Source organism: Talpa occidentalis, unplaced genomic scaffold (assembly GCF_014898055.3).
Source record: "Talpa occidentalis isolate TD23 unplaced genomic scaffold, MPIMG_talOcc4v2.1 talOcc4.2, whole genome shotgun sequence".
Taxonomy (NCBI): domain Eukaryota; kingdom Metazoa; phylum Chordata; class Mammalia; order Eulipotyphla; family Talpidae; genus Talpa; species Talpa occidentalis.
Genome location: NW_023602073.1, coordinates 91,743,950 through 91,771,626, shown reverse-complemented (window position 1 = coordinate 91,771,626; position 27,677 = coordinate 91,743,950). Strand labels below are relative to the sequence as shown.

At 39.4% G+C, this 27,677-nt stretch overlaps 1 protein-coding gene across 1 annotated transcript; it reads right to left on the bottom strand.

Annotated features, from left to right (window-relative positions):
- Positions 1-1,672: 1,672 nt before the first annotated feature.
- PRSS35 (serine protease 35) lies at positions 1,673-16,185 on the bottom strand. The gene is made up of 2 exons (XM_037520028.2): positions 16,009-16,185; positions 1,673-4,389 (listed from the first exon to the last, which is right to left on the bottom strand). The coding sequence occupies exon 2, from the start codon at positions 4,368-4,370 to the stop codon at positions 3,138-3,140; it is 1,233 nt and encodes a 410-aa protein (XP_037375925.1). The 5' UTR covers positions 4,371-4,389; positions 16,009-16,185; the 3' UTR covers positions 1,673-3,137.
- Positions 16,186-27,677: the final 11,492 nt, after the last annotated feature.

Here is a 27,677-nt window from a genome sequence, read left to right as displayed (position 1 = left end):
TACCTTTGCATAAGCTGTTTCTAATCCCTAAATGCCCTCCACTTCCCCCAAGTTCCCCACTGATAGTCTGGCAAATTTCAACTCATTCTTCAAAACCCACTTCCTCTAAGAACACTTTCTTTTCATCATAGATGCCCACCCTCATGGAGGTAATTGTTCTCAAATGTGTTCCATCAGCACATGATACTTACTTCATCTTTTTCACACTGTTTTTTTAAAATATATGTCTGACTCACTGACTCACAGTGCATCCCTCTCTTTGCATTGTATAAATGATTCCAGCAAAAGAGGAAATTTTTTGAATATTTCAAAATAGGAAAGCCATAAAGAATATGTTTTTCTCTAGTCTAAAAACTAAGACATTTAGTTACTGATCATAAAAAGGTGCTCCATATAGTGTTTATGATATCTAGTTTCTACCAAAAACCAAACTTTAATTTGAGAGTATGTACAGGAGATTGTTGCTATTATATGTGTATCAGTGACTGCCCAGGACATCCCTTCATAGAGCCACGTCAGTCATATGCCAGTCTACATGCAGTGGCACAGCTGCCCATTTGGTGGGTACAATAGTCTCGCTTGTTTTCCAGGCTACAAAGAAACCTTTTTAAAGTAAATGTTCTAAGTGCAGTGGCAGAATACTAAATTAAGTTCTGTCTCAAAAATAACATGCTTTTATTTTTAGGCAATTGCTTGATAAACTGGTACTTTTGATTGTCAGTAGAATCTTGGCACCAAGCCCATATGGATTTTTAAAAGAAAAAAATAAACAGCACCTTTGTTATGCATTGCAAAAAAAAATTTGAAATTGCATCTCTTAAAAAGGTTAGCTACAAAGTTTTCTAAGGAAAAAAATCATCCCCCCTCCCCAGATCTTTGCACTGTGTACTAGTGCATTCTTTTCTCCAGTACCCTGAGATTTATCTTGATTTGTGATCTGATATCTGGGTCAATAGTTGTAGTTTAAGTTCTAAGTAAAACAAAAATCGCATAGTCTTGACTTGTCAATTAATGGGGGTAGAAGGTCTAGTAAGGAAAGAGTGCTTAGAAAAGGCTCCTGGGCCTCCTGGGGGGCACAGTGATTGAGTGCTGGGCTGCGAAGCTGCCTGCAGCCTCTGCAGCGCTGGTTAGATCCCGGCCACCTGCGAGGGTCCCACATGGCACGCAGACCTCTCCTGCCGCGCCCACTGCTCCCCTCAGCAGTGTATTTCGTCTGCCTGTTCTGTTCCCTGCTCTGGCTCTGGTGAATCCTCTCTCACCCTCCCGCACTTCTGACTACCCAGTGCTTGTATAAATAAATAAATCTTTAAAAAAAAAAAAAAGGAAAGAAAAATTAAAAAAGAAAAAAGGCTCCTCCTTCCAGAAGCCTCAGAACTTTGAGAATCATTCTTGGGAAACCTCTGAATTGCTTGTCTAGCTAAGAAGAGATAAGCTCCTTACTAGGCAGTTCTTAGAAAAACATTCTGTAGGTAGGGAAACCCAATAAGCTGGAAGTTTAGGAGTAACATAAAGGAGGTAGGGCTGATGATTAATTTCAATGACTTGCATCACCGTAATCCCAATCTGTGCACAATACACACACTCATTCTTGTGGGATAAATGGTTGTTGATTTCTTAGGAAATTCCAGTCTTTCAATTACATAATTTCTATTATACTAAATACAACTAATCGCATATTCTATTTGCTGAACATTTGCTTTATTCAGGGCAGTCTACTATGATCAAACAATTAGAGGTATTTTATACCACATCCTGAATTTTTGCCATTATACCATAGTTGCTGTGTCTATATGCCATAGTGCTAAGTGTATACATAAATTGGGTGTGGTTGTATGATAAATTCTGAACTTTCAATAATACACATTAACATTCCAAAAAAACATTTTAATGGTTAAGGATCCGGGTAGTTTACACAACGAGATACCATCTCACACCCATGAGAATGGCAAATAAAAAGACTTCCAACAAGTTGTTGACAAAGATGCAGAGAAAAATCATGCGTTTTGCCCCAGGACAGATGCTGGGTCTGTCCACATAATGGCCAGAGCAAGTGGTCTTGGTTCTTACTCAAAATAAATCATCAACAATAATCATTTTAAAGAATCTTCTTTTTAAAATTGTATTTGTAGAGTAGAGTCATTTTTAGGACATATTTAAAATTACTAATCAAAAAATTCATCAGTATAATATACTTGTGACCCTATGAGAAAGCATAATTTTGTCCAGGAGTTAAAAGGATCTCTTCAAAAAAAAAAAACAGAATTCCTTGAACTAAAAATATAAAATGTTCATATATAGGGGAATGTATAGCATAAATTGGTGTGAGTTTCAAGGTTTGCTCATTTATAACTTTTAAACTGTCTTATGCATAAACGAAAAGCCCATGTTTTGCATATTAAATAAAAATTGGAGCTCTTAAAGTATCTCCGCTTCCCTATTTTTCAAGTACCTTTATTTTATAGTAGAAAGCATTTCTCTTGTTTTTAAATAATACCTCAGTGGATTTTTAAAATCAGCGAAAGTTAATAGTTTTGTTTATAAAGCTTGTTGTTCTGAAGTTTCTCAGACCCAACAGAAAGCTCAATATAATCACTGAAGGTGTGAGCTGAATGGGTCCACATGAAGTAGCACAGACTGTGTGCTGTGTTATCTCTGACCTGATTCTAAGTGTGGTGCTGTCTCTCTCTGTGTGGGTTCATAATTAATTTGCAACTGGCATCCTATTAAGTTCTTCTTAGTGCAGGGCCCTGAGCATAAGACCATGGAGAAATTGCATGTTACTTATAGCACCAGCTTGAAGATTTAAGAAGGCAGAAAGAAAGAAAACTTTCCCCCACAAATGAAACTTACCACCATATAAAGAATTATACTTGGCTTTGAAGTGTGCACCTAGTTTCAATATCTGTACCTAAACATTTTTTAACATGAAAATGCCCTAATTTTGGAAGGCAGCTATGCTCACCACTATACCACCAACGCACCCTAAAAAATGCCCTAATTTTGAAAAAAGTGTTTATAAAAATGAACTGCTAATAGTGTTCATGTCCAAGAATAACCTATGAAGTGACCTAGTTACTATAATCAAAACTGGTTTTCTGTGAAGTTTAGATAATCCACGACCTCGTTGGGGGCTTCTGTCAGCCCTGTGTACAATTGGCATCATTCCCATGAATCCAGAGGCAAATCTGGGCATACTTGAGGGGCGTGATGCGCACTGCCACGTTGTAGTCTTTCTGAACACCGTGGACATCCACCCACTGGTGGCCTGAATAGACCGCAATGATTTTGCGCTTCCAATTCTTTCTGTCCGGCTCTTTCAGACGCAGATAGACCCCAGATCCCGTGGAGCCCGACTCGGCATCGCAGTATTGATAGAGGAGATCACTGGATTCATCTGACACACTGCAAAACCGGTAGACTAACTGATCTGCCCTGTCGCGATCAAATCCTGAGAAGTGGATCATACCGCCGGGCAGTTTCTTGATGGTGGGGCTGATGCCCAGTTCCATGTATTTCTTTTTGTGAGCTCGCTTCAGCTCCAGAAGAGCATAGTCATAGTCCAAGGCAGCGCCGCCCCTCCCTCCTCTCGCCCAGCCTTTGGGAATGTGTGTGTTCTTGACGCGGGTCCACTGGAAGGAGGGCCTCCCTTCAGCGACTCTCCCAGCCCGGCCAGGTTCCCTTCCTCTTCCCGCAGTGGTGCTCACCTTCAGAGTCTCCTTGGTCCTTCTTTCGTCACCACCGGTGGCTTCTCTCCTGCCCCTCTTAGAACCCCTACGTCTTTTGCCACCAGCTTTATTTCTCATCTTCAACAAACCTACCCTTAGCTTTTTGCTCCCTTTGATATAGTCCTTTCCATCGTGAACACAGTGGGCAGCTGTTAGAACGTGACTGGGGGAGACGAGGACACCACTGCAGCCCGTGGAGAGCTTCACAGCTGTATTGAAAGGGAAGTTGGTCAAGAATCTCTTGTCCAAGATACTGAACCTGCTGTCTGTGCCATACACCTGCCTCTTTCTCCGAACAGATGCTCCTCTTGTGATATTTTGAGTTGGCTCAAGGACCAAACCTTGCACTTTTACTCTGGTCAAGGTCCTGGTACCATTCTCAAAGACAGTCTCGTATGAAAGAGAGTCTTCCAGGTCAGAGAGGCTGGGGGCTGGGAGTTCTTTGTGGCATTCGATGCCACACACTGGGTTTAACACCATCTTAGCTTCTGCCTCAAATGTGGGGCTGGTAAGATGGAAAGTCCTTTCACTGACAACCCGGGGTATTGTACTCAAGGGCCACATAAAATCCTGTTCCATTTCAGATCCATCAACGAGAAGACACCCAAAGGTGAAAAATATCAACCAAAATAGCATATTTTCCATTTGGTTCTTCTATTTTGTCCTTAAAAATAGGAAAAAAAAATGAAACTTTACAATGTTTTATTCTTAAATGCTACTTACCCTTTTATGTCTTGGGTGGTCAAATGTACCTTCAACACAAATAGGGGTCCTTCTTTCATCTTGCTTGTATGTAATAATTGGGCTCATACAGACTTCCAAAATCAGTAACCTGTTTTCACCCAACCTTCCTCTGCCAGCCTTACCCCACCTCCTTTTATTCCCACTGCCACCTCCACTTTTGCTTTCCCATACAGTGCAGTGCTTGAGACAGTATGATGGGTCACAAAGTGGAGTCCTCTGTTGCCTAAGCCAAACTCTCCCTACCAAGGTTTTTTATAACTGTATTTCCAGATGATTTAGAAAGACAGGAGCAGGTTCCTGGCATTTTCCTTCCATTTAGCTCTTAGAAGCAGAGATGATAATTTTTTTTTTAATCTCAAGAGTGTAAATATAACACAGAACTCAAAAAATCATTCAGTGGAAGACAGTGAATTTCCCTGAACTGTGATTTGCAAACCAAGCTGATTGATGGTCCAACTGAAATCACCAGATAACATTCTAAAAGAAGAGGTTTTAATATTTAATAAATAAATAAATAGGCTCATATGCTGTTGTCCTGCTTCAGTTTTTATAAACATAAACCCTTATAAAATAGGGAAACACGATCATAATTTGCACTTTACATAAAGTAAAGGCAATTCAAAGTTAGATTACTCCTATAATACCTCCACTCTCAGTCACTCTTTGAAAGCTATTTTTGCATGGAAAAGAAAGCTAGTGAGGGATTTTAGGAATGGCCCACAACCAGTAGGATCCAGTGTACTGGCATAAAAAGCAAAAGTTGTTTCTGATACAGTTAAATATGGGCATCCCTTTATAAAACAGTTTGTCTATACAAGTACAGAATTAAATTACACTCATTTGAGAAAACAAAAACATCTACATTAGCCTTTTTATTATTTAAACTGTATTAAACAGTATTATTATTTAAACAGTGATTAAACAATCACCAATGACAATTTTAATCATCATACATTTGAACATACTATAAAATTTAGAATAGTCTTTACCAGCATCAGCAAAATTACCTAGAAGCTTTATAATTTCCATTTTCAAATCTGCTTATTCTTGAACGCTGAGTAACAGTGATTCTGGTTAATATTGGATTGGATTGTTTTCTAAATAGCTTTTATTTGTTTTATTTTGGAGACAGTGCATTTTTCTGTAGAGTGATGGATATACAATTTTTTTTTTGATTGGCTTTTCACTTAACCCTATATAGTAACAGCTATCCATTGTGTCCTTAATATAGTATTACAGTAGTGACTGAAAATCAGTCAAATATCTACATTGAAAAATATATATGATCACTTGGTATATTTTAACACTGATACAAATGATCTGTGGGGTAATACATGTGTGGAAGGCATGTCTAGGCAAAAGAGCAGAAGTCTAAATCATGATTTTTTCCCTCCAGTTTGGTTTTATTTTATTTTAGTACAGTTTGTCCAGTCTTGCATCTTTTTTGCCTTTTCAGGAACTAGAAAGACAAAATGCAAATGTTAAGTGACAACAGAGCAGATGATATTTTACTAAACCTTTGAACAAGAATATGAATCTCAAATACATAAATTCCCCTTTCCTTTACTAAATAAAATATGCACCTGTGCCATAATTCTGCAGGCAGACTTTAAAGGACACAGGTTCATTTCATGTGTCAATTTAACTGAACCACAGGGTACCCCCATACTTGAGCAAACATTATTCTGGTGTGCTGTGAAGTTGTTGCATGAGATTAGTATTTGTTGGTATACTGAGCAAAGCAAATTACTCTCCCTAGTATGGGTGGACTCATTTAATCAGTTGACAGGTCTGGCTAGCACAAAAAGATTAATATTGTCGTGGGGGGAACTCCTCCATCTGATTCCTTGGAGCTGGGGTAATGGTATATTCCTGCCCTTGGACTTAAAATGAAACATAAACAGGTTCCAAGAATGTTAATAGTTTGTTAATAAAATTCTGTACTTGTTCATTGTAAAATAATCTATTATGAGAAGGAGTGCCCAGCTTGTAGTCCACAGACAGCACCACCTGGGAACTCTTTAAAGTAGACGTATATAATAAGAATTGGTGCTCCTAGGGTTGGGGAGACCAAGTGCTGTGATACAAGCAGACTGTCTTTTTTTTTTTTTTTTTGTCATTTAGGAAATGTGATTTTTGATTGGATTTGTTTTACTGTGATACAGCTATACTGTGTTTGTAGCTCTTAATTTTATCATCCTTTTGTTGTTTTACTTATTTATAATGGTTGGAGAATAAGGATAAGATGAAGGAGGATATATGCCTTTAGAAATAATCTGTCACTGTTATCCTGGGACTCAACCCTGGCAGAAAGATGCTGTGGGACCATAAATCAGAAAGGTAACCTGGATATATTCTGATTTGACATGCTGGCATAGACTTGTCTCTGTGGTAATATTTCCTTTAATGCTCTGTTGAACCTGTTCTCTTTAGTGAAATTAAAATGCATGTGTTTGGAAAAAAAATAAAATAGAAAGAAAAAAAATAAATAAAATGTTCATTCTCAAACATGCCCCTAAAAGTCTCCAGGAGGGGGCAGGGTGAGTTTCCAGCTATCCAGGTTAATAATCACTCTGGTCTTCCAGACAATTCTGAGAGAGTGCAGTTAAGAACTGCAGCAGCCAATGTCAGTAACTGTTATTTTCATATTCACAGATGATAAACATTTTAAATAAAAACAAACAACAACAACAAAAAAGAACTGCAGCAGCCAAGGTCCTAGGGCAGCAGCGTAAGCCATTCCCCAGAAGTCAGTCTCCAAGGATGATTGCTCAAATGGGTCTCAGATGATGTCTATTTTGTGTGTGTGTGTACAAAATAAGTTCTGAACTTTGTTATTATCCTATATTAGCAACTGCTAATATAATGATTCAGCCATTTAAAAAAGAAAAAAACATAACTTACTTTTACCTAAGTGATTTAATAATATCTGAAAAAATACAAAGTTGTGGATGTAGTGCCTCCAACATCTGATGCTGCAGACCCTGCAGTGGCATCAGTTTGCCAGCCCTGTTGCCATTTCAGAGAGTTCTGCTGCAGTGTCCCACAGGCTAACAGCCATGCCCACATCTATCCCTGGCCATGGGAGGGACAGAGCCTTGTAATCTGACCTCAGAATCACAGTAATAAGAGGACATGGATCTAGCGAGTCTGTTTAATTTAGCCTGTAATTTAAAATTGGACACGTTTAAGGACACTTTCTGTTGGAAAATCTAAGTTTGCCCTGTAGTTAAGTGTCAATGTAATGTAAATTATAGCTCTTACTGATACAGCAATCCATGGTTCAGTGAATACATGTACATATGTGCCCATCTACCAAAACACACTAACTTATTGTTGTAAATAGACACAATCTCAATTGGTGGGGAAGTATACTACTTTTAAAGTTCTAATGTCCCATATCTTAGCTAATTCTCCTTTCCCTGTGTTCCATCATAATTGTGACCTTCACTGTCACTTTCCAGATGTCTTGGATTTAGGACTTCAAATTCCAACTTTGTGGAAAGTGAGGTTGCAATCAATGCTCTCTGCCATGAGTCAGCATGCACATAGTTGATTGTGGGTTTGATCATGGAGACTTATGGAGTGGAAGGGAATTAAGGAGGAAGCAAGAACATCAGGATATGCCAGTCAAGAAATGGGCAGAAGAACTTAAAAGACATCTCTCCAAAGAGGAAATGCAAATGGCCAACAGGCATATGAAAAAAATGTTCAACATCCCTGATAATCAGGGAAATGCAAATGAAAACCACACTGAGATACCACCTTACACCAGTAAGAATGGCACATATCAAAAAAACTAGCAACAACAAATGTTGGGGAGGATGTGGTGAAAAAGGAACTCTCCTACATTGCTGGTGGGAGTGCAAACTGGTCCAGCCACTATGCAAAGCTGTATAGAGGTTCCTCAGTCTACTGAAAATGGAGCTACCATATGACCCGGCAATTCCACTCCTAGGGAACTACCCAAAGGACACAAAAACATTGATTCAAAAGAACATCTATACCCCTATGTTTATTGCAGCACTTTTTATAATAAGTAAAATCTGGAAACAACCCAAATGCCCAAAAATAGATGACTGGATCAGGAAGATGCGGTATATATACTATATATACACAATGGAATACTATTCAGCAATCAAAGAAGATAAACTCATGCCATTCCCAGCAACATGGATGGAGCTAGAAGGAATTATGCTCAGTGAAATAAGTCAGGAAGGAAAAAGAAAAATATCAGATAGTTTCACTTATAGGAGGAATAGAGGGGAACCAAATGAGACATGGCGGGTGGGGAATAATAATACAAAACACAACACAACAAAACAAAAACAAACAGACAATTATAAACCTGAGACATCCTGCAGGGGAGGGGGAGGGAGAGGGATCAGAGGGAGGGAGGGAGGAGCACAGTGGACTGTGGTGATGGTGCATGGGTGCACTGGTGAAGGAAATTCTATGGGGACTACACCTAAGGGGGGGGGGAAGCAAATACTGCTTAAAAATGAACAATGATATAAAAATATATAAATGAAAAGAAAATTTTAAAAAAGAACATCAGGATATGTAGGTGAATACTTTTTGATGGAGCAGATATTATTCCATACTTGTACCCAGTCTATTAGTAATAGAAATTATCACACAAAACTGTAAGATGTAACTTACCATTACTCTTTTTGTTTGCTTAGTTTTCTTCTTTTTACATTCAGAAGGACAGTTTTATTATAAAAAGGGAAGGGAAGTAAAGGATGCTTTATGATGCAAGCGGGCCAAAAGAGCTGCTGCTGACAGGGACAGGTTTGTTAAAAGAGAGACCTGCATAGGCCCACGCGGGCAGCCTTGAGAGCGCTGTCTCTGCCACTTTGCAGAGGGAGGTCAGTGAAGAGAAATGCCTGTATAGCCACAGATGGGCAGGAGAGCTGCTGCTGCCTGCTTGTTTTCTTAGAAATGTGGTTGCTGATAGTACTTAGAATAGTTGAGTGTCTTCACCAGTGTAGTGGGTACTTGTGCAGAACAAGGACTGAGAAAACTTGAGTCAAGTCTCTACCACTGATTAGGCATATATATGAATTTGACAGTTCATGAAATTCTAAGTTTCCATTTCCTCATCTTTAAAGTGAGAATAGTAATAATTTCTACCTTGTGATATCTTTGTGGGCATTAGATGAGATTTTATATTCAAAGAATTACCAGTAAACCCAGAGCATATTCAACAATGAGTTCTTTTATAATTTTTCTACCTTAATGGGTGAATTAATACCACTGCGTAATAGTTTTGAAATGGCTACAACACTTTTCATTTTCTTAAAAGTCAATTTTACAGTCAAATATTTTTATTTCAGGATAGTTTCCAACACATTCTCAAACTCCCTTTTTCTTTGTTTTGGACAAGTTTCACTTTAGAGATTTCCCAAATGAATATTTTTCTAATTACTCATTTCTACGATTATCACTGGTTTTGTAATGTAGTTTTCTCATTGCTATTCAAGTTAAGTATGATTAAACATTACCCAGCCACAGAACATTCAAACTGTATTCCCTGTACCTTATTTATAGCCTGGGTCTCTATTAGGAATTCTAGGACTGCATCAAGCCCTCAAGCTAAAATGTCACAGAGTCACTGTCAAAATAACTACTCTGAAGGTGCAACTTAGAGTGAAAGTGTGCCTTTTTGAGTGAGTCTATTTAAATTATATAGAATTTTACTATACCTTGGTATATTTATATTATAATACTATTTCCTTTCTTTTCTTTTCTTGTTTTTTAACCTGGGAAGTTTATAGGTGAGCTCAGATAGGGTTGCTAAACTCATAAATGACTGGATGATAGCTCACTATATTAAATATTTCAAATGAATTATTTTCATTGTGTATACAGGTGAGGATGCTGGCTTACCACTAAGGATCTGCACTGAAATGCTTTTCCTTACCGGGTGATAGACACACACTCACTCAGGCCTTTCTTTTCACATGGTACCTTGTATTATATAGTGAAGCAGTTGTCCAAATTCATGTGTATCATAGTATCCTGTCATGGAACGTAATTTGGCTTTAACCTGTCAAACTTTTTCTGGAGTCTGGTGTAGGGCAGGGACTGCCTGGTCAGATCATTGACTTGTAGGACCAAACCAACTCCTACCTTAACATTAAGAAACTCTAATGATTGTATAACCACTGTAGGGTAAGGTAAAAAGTATTGGGCTTTTCTGCCCTCCCGCCATTAGGATGGATGATGGAAACCTGTGGTCCTAAATGCATGCCTGGTGGCAGGCACCTGGAGTAGGGTGTGGGCATATGTAGATGGGATTCACCTGGGCTAAGATTGGGCTTTTAAGGGTGGCATCACGGGACGCCAGCAGAAGCAGGAGAGCAGAGAAACAGAGAGAACGCGAGACAACACCGGAGAGCCCAGAAAGAGTGAAGACTTGCTGGGGGCCGGGAGGCTGGCAGGCCTCAGTACCCCTATCTGCCATGTACCCGGTAAATCCCAATAAAAGCCTGAAAACCCACTGTTGGCTCCAGTACTCTGACTCCTCCCTCACCCCATCTGCTGGGATCACAGAAAAACCTGCTCAGTGGCCCATTCCTGCCTTTACAACCACTTTTCACAACTTGCCCTTTCACGAATATTTCAAGTTATCTTTTATTTAGCCAACCATGATCCCAACACCCATCCTTCAACTCCACTGCCTGCAGTTACACACAGTAAATGTGAAAACACACACCAGACTCTTCTCCTCCACTTTTATCCTCCACCTGCTCAGTAATGATTGACACACAATAGGTAAACGCAGGGGCCTGGCCCAGGTGTTCTAGATAACTACAGGGGGGAGTGCTGGCTTGAGCAAAATGCCACAACAGAAGAGGGGGAGCTTTACTAGTGACAGTAAGCAGGTGGAAAGCGAGCACTATAGAAATGGGTTATGTTTTAGAGAACCCTGGGGAAAAAAACTTTAATAGTCACTTTATAATTTAGGAATAGATACAGAGAAGAGGTATTTTATAAAGTTCAATTCTAATGCAACTTTAGGCCCTTACTGAATGTTGATCCTGAACTGAGCCACTGAATGCTGGTGATGTGTAAGTTTGAAAGAATATGGAATCACTGTGATAAGAAAATAACACTATTGGGTCTCCCCGGTGGCGCAGCGGTTGAGCACTGGGTTGTGAAGCTGCCCGCAGCCTCTGCGGCGCCGGTTCGATCCCCGGCTGCTCCCCGGCCACCGGAGGAGGGTCCCGCATGGCACGCAGACCTCTCCTGCCGCCCGCTGCTCCCCTCAGCAGTGTGTTTTGTTGGTTTGCCTGTTCTGCTCTCCGCTCTGGCTCTGGTGAATTCTCTCACCCTCCCGCACTTCTGACTGTAACCAGTGCATGTATAAATGAACAAACAAACAAACAAATAAATAAAACATGCCTCTATAAAAAAAAGGAAAAGAAAAGAAAAAAGAACACTGTTGGTAATACAACAAAGGTGGAGAGTAAGAACTGGGGTATTTTGATGATTATGGAGGCATCAAAGCCTAGCCAACTTAAGTACACTGGCAAATTCTTAGATGTTTGACTTTGTGAAGGTCACTTAATGTCTCCAAACATTACTTTTCACATTCATTAAATTAGGATAATATTTTAGAATACTTTTGTGAGAAACTGGCACATATAAGCACAATGACCAAAGCACAATAAGCACTCAGCAATAAACCCAGCAATTATTAATATAATGAGAATCTAAACAGGTAGCTATAAGGGACTTCATACATCTCCAGCTGCTATGTATCTCACTGTGGTATGCCAAATAATGCCTTCCATAGAATGCCACATCCTAATTCCCAAACCCATAAATATCTTCCTTACATAGTAAAAGAGACTTTGCAAATGAGCTCAAACTAAGGAGTTCAAGATGAGACTAGTATAGGTTACCCAGGTGTAGGATAAGGTAAGAAAGTATCAGGCTTTTCTGCCCTCTCTCCATCAGGATAGATGATGGGTCCCTGTGGTCCTGAATGCATGCCTGATGGCGGGCACCTGGAATAGGGTGTGGGCATATGTAGATGGGATTCACCTGGGCTAAGACTGGGCTTTTAAGGGCGGCGTCACAGGAACACCAGTATAGCAGAGAGCAGAGCCGCAGAACCAGAGAACACCAGAGAGTCCAGACAGAGTGAAGACTTGCTGGGGGCTGGGAGCCCTGCCAGCCTCCCGGCCCCCTGGCATCCCTGTCTGCTGTGTACCCAGTAAAATCCCAATAAAAGCCTGCAAAAGCCACTGAGGGCTCCAGGACTCCTCCTTTACTCCATCTGCTCGAGTCATAGAGATCCTGCACTGTCTCTTCCTGCCTCTACACCCAGGTGAGTTCAATGTAATCGGAAGACTCTTAAAAGGAGACTAGGAGGGAGAAGAGTGAGGAGTGACGACAATGGAGGGAGGTCAGGGCGATGCAGAGGGGGCAGGATGGCCGCTAGAAGCTGAAACACAGTGAAGCAGATTCTCCTAGAACCTCCAGCAGCCCTGCTAACCCACCTTAGAATTCTGGCCTCCATAGCCATAAGATAGTGTGTTGTTTTAAGTGACTAAGTTTTGGTAATGTTATGGCATCAATGGAAGGCAAGACATTTAAAAGGAAAGATCTGGCTTTTAAATTTTTTGCCCTGAATTTTCAGAAAGAAAGAAGTACTATGGAGTGATATAAAGTGGAAAAGAATGTTTGGTTTAGAGAAAATTTCATTTTTACGAAAATTTCACAGGCATGCAATTTTTTAAACTAAAAACAGAAGGTTGACTGTGACATGGGATGTTGCTGTTACAGCAAAACCAGCATGGAATGGAGTAGACAATAGCTGTTCATGTGTACTGAGGGCTTACCATATATTGTGCATCATTTTAAAGTCTATTTCTTTGTTTAAGAATCTCTGTGATAGTTCTCCTTAGCTACTGAGTTGAAATAGAAATTTCTAAGGTCTCTTTTATCTCTGAAGTCCTCACTTAACCCACAAATGGAAAACACAAGTTACTTAACATCAGTAGTCCACAAGAAGATTCCTTTCCTAGTTTTCTGGGTAGGAACTTGCCTGCTATTCATATTCTACCACTAGATGGCAAAGCTAGCCTGGTAATAGCAAATCTGAAGTCTAGCATTTCAATGTTCACAGTGGCTGAGCTGTAAAATAGAAATTATTTTAAAAGCCTGTAGGATTCAGAAGGGGGAGAAGCCTAGCTGGCTAACAATATACTAAATGGTTGTCACATGTGGAATTTATCACATTTAGAAAATCCACCTACAGGCCACAGACCCCATCCTGATGAACTGAAGGCTGATAATGCTGTCTACATCCAGACAATTCTCTGGCAGGTGGTTTTCCAAACACAGCTGCAGTGCCAGCACACTTCCACTATGACCTACAGCACTGCTAAATAGTCCCCCAAATGTGCTGCAATTCACTTCAACACGAAGGAAAATCTTCAACCTGCCAAATATTTCACATATGTTTATCAAATATTTTATAATCCACTCCCAAAGCCAACCTCTCCACTGATTCTCTGCTGAAAATAAACAGCAAGAAAGTTCATTGACAATGGGCCAATTCCTGTTCAAAATATCATACCACAGCACTATTTTCAAGTGGAGGTTCAGGAATGGAGACAAAGTAATGTCTGCTTTAAAAGTTTGGCAGTACTCGAGGGAAAGGGAGATGATAAAGTTACAGTTGATTATTTTACAGTAAACTTCAACTTCTGTTTCTCATCACAATAAAAAAATCAAACCCCTGTTTGTATTTTAGCTATTTTTCCAGGACATATATATCTCAATTTGTGCAATGGCTATGCTGTGTATGAATTAAATTTGGGGTGAACGGTACTAAGGGAGTCTCCAGGGAACTGTTGGTTCTCTCACACTGACATAGGAAGTGTGCAACACATGGCTCCAGCTTATTTTTATATCCTGCAAGTTGGCTTTTGAAAAGCAAAGTAAATCTATAAATACATTAGATCTGCTTTTTCAGGCCTTAAAGTATCTTATGAACACAATGTTTGTAGCCAACCGTCCATCAGTTTAACCTATCTGAAGCTTTAAAAAAAAAGTTTAGTTAAGGCAAGTAATAAAATAACTTGTATACCACTTCTATGCTCTGAATCTCAAACTTCTCATCTGCAAAGTAAATTCATCCCTAGGTGAGCTAACTTCAGCCTCCAAAATTCTGTATCTGATCCTGTTAAAATGCAGTATGCCTGCCTTGGATATTTGAGCACTGTGCAGAGAAAGACAAAAAAATTTACTCAATAGGGAAAATTAACTCACACTAGTAATTGTTTATCTAACAAGCACATATTATACAATGAACTAAGCCAAGTAATCCCACACTTAAAAACATGAAAAAGTTCCTTAAAGTGTATAGATTTCTAAGCTGTTTGGAAGAAAAACCCAAAGAAGTCTCCAAATCCTAACCTCTTCTCACACTAAAGAAACTCCTCTAATATTTCCTAATAAAAATAAAATTCCATATGATGCTTGGCCACTACTTTCAAGCCTACATGTCTTATTCGGCTGGAATTTTAACATTCTTCTAAATTATAAACCAGGTCCTAAGCATAACTCTCCAAGCAGCAAAATGTGACTTTTACTACCCTCTGTAGAAACAAATGTACTTGAAATAAAAAAATTTAGAAGTCAGAAGGGTTCATAAAAGGGAGAAAAAAAAACACCTAGATAAGACAGTTTCTTTTCAAATAAAGGACAGTGTTAAAGGTCCAAAGGAGTGTTTGTACAGCTTTTCAAATCTTATTATAGAAAATTTCCAACTATACCGAAGTAGAGGAGAAATTATTTTAAAGTACACCAAAATCAAGGGGAAGTATTTTAAAATAGAGAATCAACTTCAAGTATCAATATTTTGCTAATCTTTTTTCACCTACCTCACCCCTTTTATCTGCTAGGGTATTTTAAAGCCACTTCAGGACTTGCCAATTTCAGTTCACCTTCCCATTTTAAAAAATGTTTTCCCTGCTCTTTTTTGATGACCTGTGCAGCCAAGTTGATGAGAGATAAAAGTAAAAGGGAGGAGCCGGTGTCCTGTCAGAAAGGAAATTTAATATATTTTAAATTATTTTAAAAGAAATTCAAAATCTTATCCTTTGATTTTCTTCGGAGATGCTTTCTGGAGGTCAGCGGGCTCTAGCTTTCATAATAACGCTGCCAGAGAGGCTTTCAAGGAGAGCAGACTTTCCAGGAATGCCCTTTACACCTTTTCAGTGGCATCTGTGCATCATAAAAACAAAGAGGACCCCTTCCGGTGCTGCTTAAGGAAGAATTCCTCCTATATTCCAATCAAACAATGTTACTGTCAGTATTAAACTGTGCAGAAGCTGAAACACAGAACTGCCTTTTGGAGGAATTTTGGAGGAATCGAGTTTTTTTGAGGACTTTGAAGTGCAAAGTTCAATCCCTGCCTTTAGAACACTTCAAAGCAACTCTCCTCCCGTGCGTCCTGCTGTATGGGAGAAACCTCCAGGGTCTAGGGTCTTGTCCTGTCCGGGGGCTCCATCCTTACCTGTGAAAGCTTATTCGGTCCAGGGGAGCGCTCCCTAGCTCGAGAATCAAAGAGCCACCAAAGCGGCCACCAATACTGCAGAGAGAGGGAGGGTAGGGCCGCCGCTGCCAAGAGCCCCGGGGACGCCAGAGCGGGAGGCGCCACCGCAGCCAGCACCACCGGCAGCTCCGGGGAGAGACTGAGCTGGAGGCAGAGCTGAGCATTGGAGCGGCTAGGAGGGAAGATGGGAGGGGAAAGGGGGCGATGCTGAGGCTGAATGGATGCTGTGGGAGGAGGGAGAAAGAGAAGGAACCTGCCCTCGCTGGTGGGAGGGGAGATTTTCTTAGAGGTGCGTAAATGCGCAGACAACCTCTCACTCCATCCAACCTCTCACTTAATCCCCTCGGAGGGGAGTAAGCTTTAGGCAAAATTTATGAGTGGGTTCACAAGAGATGCCTGTCCCCATGATGCTATGCAAGTCTTACGTAGTCTCAGTAGCTGTAAAGTAGGGGGTGGGGTGTCCAGAAGTTGTTCTCTGCGTCTCATTTGCTAGGCATCTAGAAGAGCTGGGTTTCCTCCAGCATCCCAAGCTGGTATCTCCCAGCGACCTTGTTTGCCGGGACACACCCCTCCTTAGAGCAAACCCAGCTGGTGCCAGTGCCCCGTGTGGGAGCCTCCTGCAACCCCAGTTATCCGCCAGCACCCTCAGCCCCCCTGCAGACCTGTGACTGCGGCCTGGGAGGTGGGATCGCCCTGTGAGCATCCTGTGCCTCCTTCCGGGGGAGCACATCAGGTTCTGTTTCTGTCTGTCCCCAGTCTTGGCTTTTTCTGCTTTTGGTAAGTTTCCTTGACCCTCCTCAATCCCACTGGCTTTCTAACCTCATCCACTGGCACACTCTTCATTTTCTCCTCCGTAGAAGAGGTGCTCTTTTATGGGTGCAGACTGCTTTTTGGGTTTTTTGTTTTTTTTTTTAATGAAGATTACTTTTTTTTTTAGATTTATTTATTTATTTATACATGCACTGGGTACAGTCAGAAGCACGGGAGGGTGAGAGAATTCACCAGAGCCAGAGCGGGGAGCAGAACAGGCAGAAGGACCGAAGTACACTGCTGAGGGGAGCAGCGGGCTGCAGGAGAGGTCTGCGCGCCATGTGGGACCCTCCTCTGGTGGCCGGGAGCATCCGGGGATCAAACCGGTGCTGCAGAGGCTGCGGGCAGCTTCGCAACCCAGTGCTCAACCGCTGCGCCACCGGGGAGGCCCCAGACTGCTTTTTGGAGGTAGCCTCATTTCTTCATTGTCTACTGAGCCACTGGGACACGGGTCTGGGGCAAGATACACTGTATTTAAGTACAAAAACCTGGTCTTAACCCTCAAGAAAATGAGATCAAATAAGCACACGTGCATTTAAAGCATGCCCCTTTAACACTTGAGTAGTGGGTCATTGCATTTCTCAAGTTTCCATGCATGTTTTTCAAAAAGTATGAGATCAAAATAGTCACAATTTCTTGCCTTTTTTCACTTAACGTTTTCATATATATACTTACCCATATAATTAAAATGTATTAATAATTTCAAATGGTATAATTTTATTTTTGAAGCTTTCTCACCAATTAGGCCGTATTCTTCATAAGGTCACCACCTTCTGTAGAGCTTGACATATAATGTGTGCTGATTGTTGAACTAAAGTCTTCTAGTGAAATGGAATGTGAGGAAGTTAGGAAAAGCCCACAACTCTGAATACGAAGTCCTGTGCTGGACCTTGGCTTCTTCCTCTCTCCCAAGCTTGGGATTCCAACACCACATAAACCCAGGATGGAGTGTGGATCCACACTCCACAGTCCGAGCCCCTCACTGACATCACCTAAAGTGCACTCACATTTTCAGAACCAGATTCCTGAGCCTTTTTCCTCAAGTCCTCTCAGCTCCCCCTACCCCGCCCCCAACTTCATTGTGTAAGTTTAAGGTGTATAATGTAATTAATTGATACATATGTATTTCTTTAAATATTTACTCTAAGTTTAGTCAACACATCTATATGATACATAACATTTTGTTGTTATGGTAATAACATAAAATCTCTTAGAGCAATTTTCAGGTAAACAATACAGTGTTGTCTACTGTATCATCTACTGTAGCCATGATGCTAAATATTAAATCCCTGAAACTTGTTCATCTTATGATGAAAAGTTTGTATCCTTTGACCTATCTTCCTGTGTTCTCCGCTCCTCAGTCCCTAGCAACCACTGAAATTCTACTATGTATTTATAAAAGTTTGGTTTTAGAGCCCACATTTTAGATCATGTAGTATTTGTCTTTCTGATTTATTTCTCATAGCATAGTGCCCTCAAGCGTCATCCATGTTGTTGCAAATGGCATGTGCGTGTATGTACATGTGTGTATGTGTGTTATATGATTTTTTTTTTATTCATTCATCTCTTGGTGGACACTTAGGTTGGTTCCATGGCTTGGTGATTATAAATAATGCTACAATGGACATGGGGGTACAGATTCATCTTCAAGATAGTGATTTTTATGTTCAGATATCCAGAAGTTGGAATTGCTGAATTATATAGCCTTTTTATTCTTAATTTTTGAGGACTCTCCAGATTGTTTTTTCCATAGTGGCTACACCATTCCCACCAACAGTGCGTGTGGGTTCCCTTTTCTCTACATTCTCAGCAACACTTGTTATTGCTTTTTTTGGTAATAGCCATCATAAGAGGTGTGAAGTGATATTTCACTGTGGTTTTGATATGATTTTCTCTGATAATTAGTGATGCTGAACCCCTTTTCTTGTACTTGTTGACCATTTAAATGTCTCCTCTGGGAAAACACTTATTTAATGAATCTGTTTAATGAATGTTAACTGAGAAAATAACAAGTTTTCAAAAATGGACCAGAATTAAGAGCGTCTCTGCCACTTTCATCGATAGCTCAGAGAGTAGAGAAGATTATCAGAAGAAACTGGATTTCCCAAAAGGATGACTGAGAGTTAACCTAGAACTATCACAAATATGTGTGAGTATAAAATCTGATGAGGACATGAACTCCAGGGAATGCAAATAGAACAAAAACACTGGGCCCCAACCAGAAAGTCTGTTAGAGGCAGAATTTCAAAGGACATTGCTGGAGGAAAAGACTCTTGTAAAGCTGAATTTATAGATATGTAAATTGAGTCTGAGGGGGCATCTCTAAGTTTGGAAACTCATGATAGCTTTTTGTCTCCTATTATTTTGGTTCTGCAACCAATGATAAATAACTAGAAGACATGAGCAAGTGTTCAATAAAGATTTTTATCAGGGTCAAAATTATCCTGAGCAAGCCACACTTTCAATGATGTGTCCAATCAGGAAAAAAAAAAAAAAGAGGCCATTTCTCCTCCTCCTCCCACATGGCCCCCAGATTACTTATTCAGCTGCTCGTAGAAATGTATTTGAGATAGAGGCTAAGGTTTCCAGCTGATTGCTGCCACCTACAGGCTTATGTGATTTTTTTAAAAAGATTTATTTATGCATACAAGATTTGTTTATGCATACAAGAACTGGGGTACAGACCAGAGGTGTGGGGGGAGGGGTGAGAGGATTCATCAGAGACAGAGTGGGGAACAGAACAGGCAGATTGACTGAAACACACTGCTGAGAGGAGCAGTAGGTGAGACAGGAGAGGTCTGCTGCACCATGTGGGTAGCTCCCTGGCCTGGGATTGAACTCGTGTTGCAGTGGCGGCAGATAGCTTCATAGGTTGTGTCTTAACCCCTTGTGCCATGGGCTTATGTGATTTGAGGCAAGCCTCTTAATATCTCAGTGCCTTTATTCCCAATTTGAAAAGCTGTTGTGCTAGAATTTGCCTGGAAGTATACCTTTGACAGGTGGATATGAAAATGTATATGAATGTCCTTAGCCATGGCCTGGCATATGATAGGTGCTCCAAAAATAAAGCTAGAATTCTAACTCCACAGAACCAGAGAGGTGACCCGTAGAATTTCCTGTAGTGAGGAACATATGGCAGATGTCACTACTTCACTCTCAGGTGTAATCAGAAACCAATGTCTGTACTTCTATGTGATTCCCAAGAGGTGTGATGGACTCAGGGCCTTCTGATGTCAGTTTGTTTCTCTGTTATGCTTTCCCTTTTGTTCTCACTAAATCCCAAGACTGACTAGCTCTAGAGACAAAGCATCAATTAAATCAAACAGACTTTATGTCATTTAAGTTACCTCCTAGAGAATGAACAAATAAATGATCATCAGAGCTCAGAAACATATGAGAGACAGATAGAAGATGTTTCAGATTGTGTTTTTGGTGTAGCTAGCAACTAGGAAGATTACCATGAAAATCCTGTGAAATATTAGGAAATCAGGCAAGTCTGGCCCACATTCCCATCGGTCTGTTGAAACTAAATAGGAGCTAACAAATTAGATGTAGCAGAACTTCTTGGGCTTGACAGTTGTCCTCATTCCTTCTGTGTGCCTGTATCCAGCTTAAATATTGGTTTCCACCATAAAATACATAGAAGGAAATATAGGCGAAACACTACGGGATTTGCATATCAAAGACATCTTTACAGACACATCACCCAAAGCAGTGATAGTGAAGGCAAAGATAAACAGATGGGACTACATCAAATTAAAGAGCTTCTGCACAGCAAAAGAGACAATAACAAAAACAAAGAGAAACCCCACCAACTGGGAGAACATTTTTGCACCCAACACTAATGATAAAGGACTGATCACAAAAATCTGCAAAGAGCTGATGAAACTCAACAACAACAAAGAAAATACTCCAGTCAAAAAATGGGCATAAGAGCTGAAAAGAAACTTCTCTGAAGAGGAAATGCAAATGGCCAACAGACATATGAAAAAATGTTCAACATCACTTGCAATCAGGGAAATGCAAATCAAAACTACCATGAGATACCATCTTACACCAGTGAGAATGGCACATATTAAAAAAACTAGCAACAACAAATGTTGGCGAGGGTGTGGAGAAAAAGGAACTCTTCTGCACTGTTGGTGGGAATGCAAACTGGTCCAGCCACTATGGAGAGCTGTGTGGAGATTTCTGGACCTACTAAACATAGAGCTTCCATATGATCCAGCAATTCCACTCCTAGGTATTTACCCAAAGGACACAGAAACATCCATTCCAAAGAACACCTGCACCCCTATGTTTATAGCAGCACTGTTTACAATAGCTAAGCTTTGGAAACAGCCCAAATGCCCAAAAATAGATGACTGGATCAAGAAGATGTGGTACATATATACCATGGAATATTACTCAGCATTCAAAAAAGATAAACACATGCAATTTGCAGCAACATGGATGGTGCTGGAAGGGATCATGCTCAGCGAAATAAGCCAAAAAGAAAAAGAAAAATACCGGATGGTCTCACTCATAGCAGGAATCTAGAAAACTTAAATAAGGGATCAGGAAAAAGAATAACTATAAGAAAGTGAAAATCAAAATCAACAAAAAACTATGAACCAGAGACACTTTTTGGGGGGTGGGGGCCGGGAGGGGAGGGATTGGGGTCAGAATGGGGCATGTGCAGTTGTATGGGGGAATATAAAAATAAAATTTATTATTTAATAAAAAAAAAAGTTGAAGAATGAGAAGCCTAAAAAGGTTAAATAAATTATCTGTTGTCACACACACAAAAAAAATATTGGTTTCCATTTATCCATCTCAACTGTATACTTTCTATATGGCAGGGAGTTACCTGAAAAGCTAAATTCAGTTTACATATTAGCAAGGGAAGAGAGAAATGAAACAGAAGAGCAGGATGAAACTTTAAGTAGATACATGAGCCAGAAGGGTTTTACAGTAATTTGAACTAAACTTCATGGAGGTTCTAGCTAGGCAATAGCCTCAGAGATGGAGATGGGGAGAGAAAATATTCTAGAGACCACTGGTGTGGAAAAAATTAAGCAGGCTGGTGACTGAAAGTGGGAGGTCAGTGAAGGGGAGAACTTCAGAGCTCAAAATTAATGAAGGCTATGCAACAGGATATTTTTGCAATAGTTTTTACATAGTAACAAAAAATGAAACAAAGTGAGTACCGCCCAAAGAACATGGTTAATTACACTATGGTGTGTCTATACTCTAAGAATTATGCTGCTATTGTCAGAAATAGGTGAAATCCAAACTAGTTGCCTTAGAGGAATTTTTAAGAGTGTAGTTAAGTGAAACGGACTAAGGAACATATATAACATGGTTCCACTAATATAAAAGCAACAACCAAATAAACTCCATATGCATGTATATGCTGATGTGTATACATACATATGTGTGAATGTATACATTGCACACATACATATGTTTGATTACAATTAACGTGAATATAGGGAAAACATTGATAAGTTATAGAAGTAGAGGAGAAAGGAAGAAAAAAGTAAAAGAAATCTATAAAAATGCATGCTATTTCATATGGAGTTTGAGGGATTCTAATTTATTTTTATATTGTTATCGATATAGTAATAAAGTTGTATGAAACCCCACAATATGTTCTTAAATCTGCTTTTTAAAAAAGTTTATTAATTTTTAAAAACCCATGATAAATCAATTTACGTAGTAGACAAATACAAATCAGGGTATATTTTTCAGTTGTCTAAACATTCCTCTCACATTACGCATAAATCCTGCTTCTGTTATTTACCAGCTGTATGAACTCCGGCCATTTACTTTCTCTTCCTCTCAGCCTGATTGTTCTAATTTCAGAAATGGGAATGCTCATCTCAGCTCTGAAAAGTTGTTTTTATGATGAAATAAAAGAATATTCATAAAGTGCCCAGCCCCTGGTAGGCTCTCCCAGATGATTGCTGCTGTGGTTAGTGCTCTTAGAAAAATCTCTGTCCCCAGGCTCTTGGGGTGACATGATTGATGATTTCAGTCCTGGCCTTCAGCTTCTCCCTGACCTCCACTGAGATCTTTCTCTCCCGTTCCAGGGGTAATGGTCCTGCCCCTTTTCTCTAGATTTTAATCAGTTATCTGTGGCTAAAGGAGGGAATTCTGGCCAGTGGGCCAGTGAACAGGCATCAGGATCACATGTCATTTCTTAATCATCCCTTTTTTTTTTTTTTTTTTTTGCTGACCTGACTCATTTGTTTAAAACTTGCTATCAAATTCAAAGAAAATTTCAAATCTTCTGACCACATTTAAAAACATTTAACAAGTAAAAGAAGTAACTGCTATTTGTTCCAAGTTTTCACAAGTTTGTTTGTTTGCAATTTTTGCCCACAATGTAAAAGAAAAGATTGAACCACTGGGCAGGCAATGCATTAAGTGCTAATTAACAGCTAATGTATTTACAGAATTGCCTCTCCCTCCCAGGTCCACCAAGATGTAATAGAAATTATTTAAACTTTTGACATAAAAATGGTCAAATCACTTTAGAATAACTAAAATCTCCTTATATTTGCACATTTGGTTAGCTTAAGAGTGCAGATTCTGGAGAAATCAGAGATACTGGGATGTTTCAGTAAAACTGTAACTTAATGGCCTCCCTGGTGGCGCAAGGGGTTAAGAAGCTATCCCTAGCCACTGCAGCACGAGTTTGATCCCCAGCCTGGGAACTACCCACATGGTTCAGCAGACCTCTCCTGACTTGCCCTCTGTTCCCCTCAGCGGTGTATTTCAGTCAGTCTGCCTGTTCTGTTCCCCACTCTGTCTCTGGTGAATCCTCTCACCCCACACACCTCTGGTCTGTACCCCAGTTCTTGTATGCATAAATAAATAAATCTTAAAAAAAAAAAAACCTGTAACTTAAATCAACTCTGAAGTTTAAGGTTTTTTTGTCTTTATTTTAAGCTAAGAAATTCCACAGAAGACCAGATAAAACTTAACCATTCAATTTTCTGAGTTCTCTGTTTTATTTCTAACATGTCATTGTATAAATACATTTATAAATGTAAATCCCAGGCTGCTGAAAGTTTCCCTCAAAGTTTGGTTCCTAGCACACAATGTTTTAGAAGTAGTTTGTTCCTTCCCAGTGTTTTTAAAAAAGGAACAATAGGGGCCTTCTTATAATTAGAGATTAGATCAGGGAATTTCTTAAATTTGTTAATTTTTTTCATATTTCATTTGCTTAAGAATTTTATTTCTAAATAGAGTGTCCTTTCTTTGTCTCTAAATGACACTTTAATCTTCAAACAGTATCATACTTAAAATATTTTAGAAAGCAAACCTCAGATGTGGCTATTCTGGGTAAAAATTCTATTTCATTTACCAAAATTAACATAAAATCAGAAAACAACATTTATTGTTTACAATGCTTCAGGCATTGTTGTAAACCAGTGTTTCTCAATCTCGCCACTATTGAAATTTTGTACTGGATAATTCTTTGTTGTGGCCACTGTCCAATGCACTGAACAAATGTTTACTAGCATTTCTGGTCTCTGACCATAGAGGCCAACCCTACCTGCCCCAACCCTACCACCAATTATGACAACCCAAAATGTCTTCAGAATTGCCAAATGTCCTTTAAAAGACAAAAGACCCAGTAAAGTGCCTTACATTGTTCTAGACACTTTTACACAGGTAATTTTATTTACTCTTGACATCAGAAACTTGACATCGGTGGGTTAGTGAGTGGGTTCCTGGGATTTAATTTCCAGTTGATATATTTCTATAGCTCCTTTTCTTTCAGAAATGAGAAAGACAGAGAGACAGAGGGACAGAGAGACAGAGGGACAGAGAGACAGAGAGAGAGACCTGACCAAGATTCAACATTTCTTCAAATATAAAGGCTATTCTGAGTGCTATTCCTAATATTTTCAACATCTTCAAACCCCATCCCCCTCCCCAGGATCTGCTTTAGCAGCTGCCAATGCCAGCCTTCCCTTCCAACAAACACCAAGTTCAAAATTGTCTGACTTTTTTTTTCATATTGCTCCTCTTCACCTCAAAATTCTTCTAATACATAATCCATTCTTTACCACCTTTCTAAGATCAACCCCTCTACCTGTAACCTTGATCAGACCCACTCCTTTCCCTCTGGTCTTGCTTTGTGAATTGCCCCTATTACAAATTACCCCTATTACAGTTTTCCCCTATACCTGAGCCATTTCGTAATGGCTAACTTAATACATAATCTTGAATAGACACAACACCCAAATATTTGGTCAGATACTATTTTACATATATCTGTAAAGTTATTTTTCAGATGATACTCATGTTAAAAAACTAGACTTTGAGTAAAGCAGATTAGCCTCCATGGTGTAGATAGGCCTCACCTAATCAGTAGGAGGCCATAATTGAAAAACAAAACCTGATTTCTCTGGAGAAAGAGGAAATTCTGCCAGCAGACCACCTAAAACTCTTGCCTCGGTCTCCAGCCTACCAACCACCCTAAAGATTGGGACTTGTCATGTCCTCAATCATATAAGCTGATTCCTTAAAATAGATCTTTTTCTATATCTATATATCCTGCTGGTTATGTTTCTCTGTTCTACCCCCCATTCTAAAACCCTTTTTCCCTCAAACTGCCTTATATTTAAGTTCAAATGACCCCTTCTCTACAAAGTTAGTCTATCACTCTTTCTCCCTCTTTGGCTGCTTTTTCTCTTATAGCAGTCATAAGATGTTTGAAATGTTGGAAGGTCTTCACTATGAAAAAAGATCCTTATCTATTTCAGTGTTAATTTCCAAAATATGTCTGACACAATAACATGAACATTGTGGATATTTATGATTATTCATTTGAAATGTCAAACCTTTTCTCTAAACAAGGTTGAAAAGCATATGAAAAAATGCAATAATAAACATTTCCACTTGAGCTTTCTGGATTTAGATGTTTGAATTTGAATTCTGTTTATTAAAAACATCCTTTTAAAGTAATTTTGGTGTGTTTTTTTTTTTCTTAAAATATGTTTTTCAGAATTGCAATGCAAGAGAAACCCAAATGCAGAAAACTGTAGCTTTGTTTACGGAACTTTGAGATCAGAGGGCTCGGTCCCTAAATCCAAGTGATGATAAACAGACATGTGGTAAGTGGTTGGCAGATACTTTGTTTTCACTTTATTACAAGTTTAACTCCTTTACTCCTGCCCATAATGCCACTATGCTTTTATAAAATTAGAATATTGGGAACAAGTTGAGTTAATTGTTGTTTAACCAGATTTTTTTTAAAGTCAATAAGGAAAGTAAAAGCAACAGGGTTCATAGAAGGAGAATTACTGCTATTTGTGAAAAACAGTTACTTTGGGTGGCTAAAAACCAGAAAGTGAATTGCAAAATAGAAGCATATTTTTAGGAACTTATAAGGAGCTTTTAAAAACTCAGTGGGGGGCCTCCCCGGTGGCGCAGCGGTTGAGCGCTGGGTTGCGAAGCTGCCCGCGGCCTCTGCGGCGCCGGTTCGATCCCCGGCTGCTCCCCGGCCACCGGAGGAGGGTCCCACATGGCGTGCAGACTTCTCCTGCCGCCCGCTGCTCCCCTCAGCAGTGTACTTCGGTCCTTCTGCCTGCTCTGCTCCCCGCTCTGGCTCTGGTGAATTCTCTCACCCTCCCGCGCTTCTGACTGTACCCAGTGCATGTATAAAAACAAAAAACAAACAAACCAGCAAACAAATAAATAAAGCATGCCTCTATAAAAAAAAAAAATAATAAAATAAAAAAAAAAAAATAAAAACTCAGTGGGTATTTTTAAAAAGTTATTAGTAAAACTCAGAGGGCTCCAAATTGATGGGGGAAAAATACCCACAATACCAAAAACACCACAAATGAAATCACTTCTGTTTTATATTTGTTTCTGCTTCTACAGTTCTTGCCCATATCGATGTACAGATTTTCTCAACATTTTACTATAATCTTTCAAGCATATCAATTTATTCATCTTTTTAAAATACATTTCAAAATCAATTGCAGACGTCACTATACTTCACTAAAACCAAAGGGACAAATCAAAATTAAACAAAGTAGATTTCTTTTAGATATGCAATATTCAAAAATCAACTAATATATCAATAAGTTAAAGAAGAAAAATCATATGATTATATCAATAGATGCTAAAAAACCATTTGATAAATTCAACACCAATTCATGATAGAAACTGTCAGTAAATTAGGAAACAGAGAAATTGTCTTAACTTGATAAAGAACACTTATTTAAAAAAATACTTATGGCTAAGATTAATTATACTTAATGGCAAAAAAAATAGAAACCTTCTCTCTGAATTAGGGAAAAAGATAAGAATGTCCCCATTCACTCTGCTCTCCTGTTCAGCACCATACTGAATGTCCTAGCTAAGGTAATAAGATAAGAATATAATTAAAAAGTATACAGATTGTAAAAGAAGAAACAGAACATGCTTTGTTCATAGATGGCATGAAGTCTATGTAGAAAATACCAAAGAATCAACAAAATACTGTTAGAACTAAGAAGCAGTTACAGCAAGTTTGAAGATGCAAGACCAATATTCAAAGTCACTTATCTTCCTATGCCAGCAATAAATATATGGATTTTGAAATTTAAAAAGATTATTTTCGGGCCTCCCCTGGTGGCGCAGCAGTTGAGCACTGGGCTGAGAGGCTGCCCGCAGCCTCAGCACGCCGGTTCATTCCCTGGCAGCCGGCGAGGGTCCCACCAAAAAAAAAAAAAAAAAAAAAAAAAGATTATTTTCATAATGGAAGTTAATTAGACTTAGGTGATGATCATTTTGCAATATATACAAATACTGAATTATTATGTTGTACATCT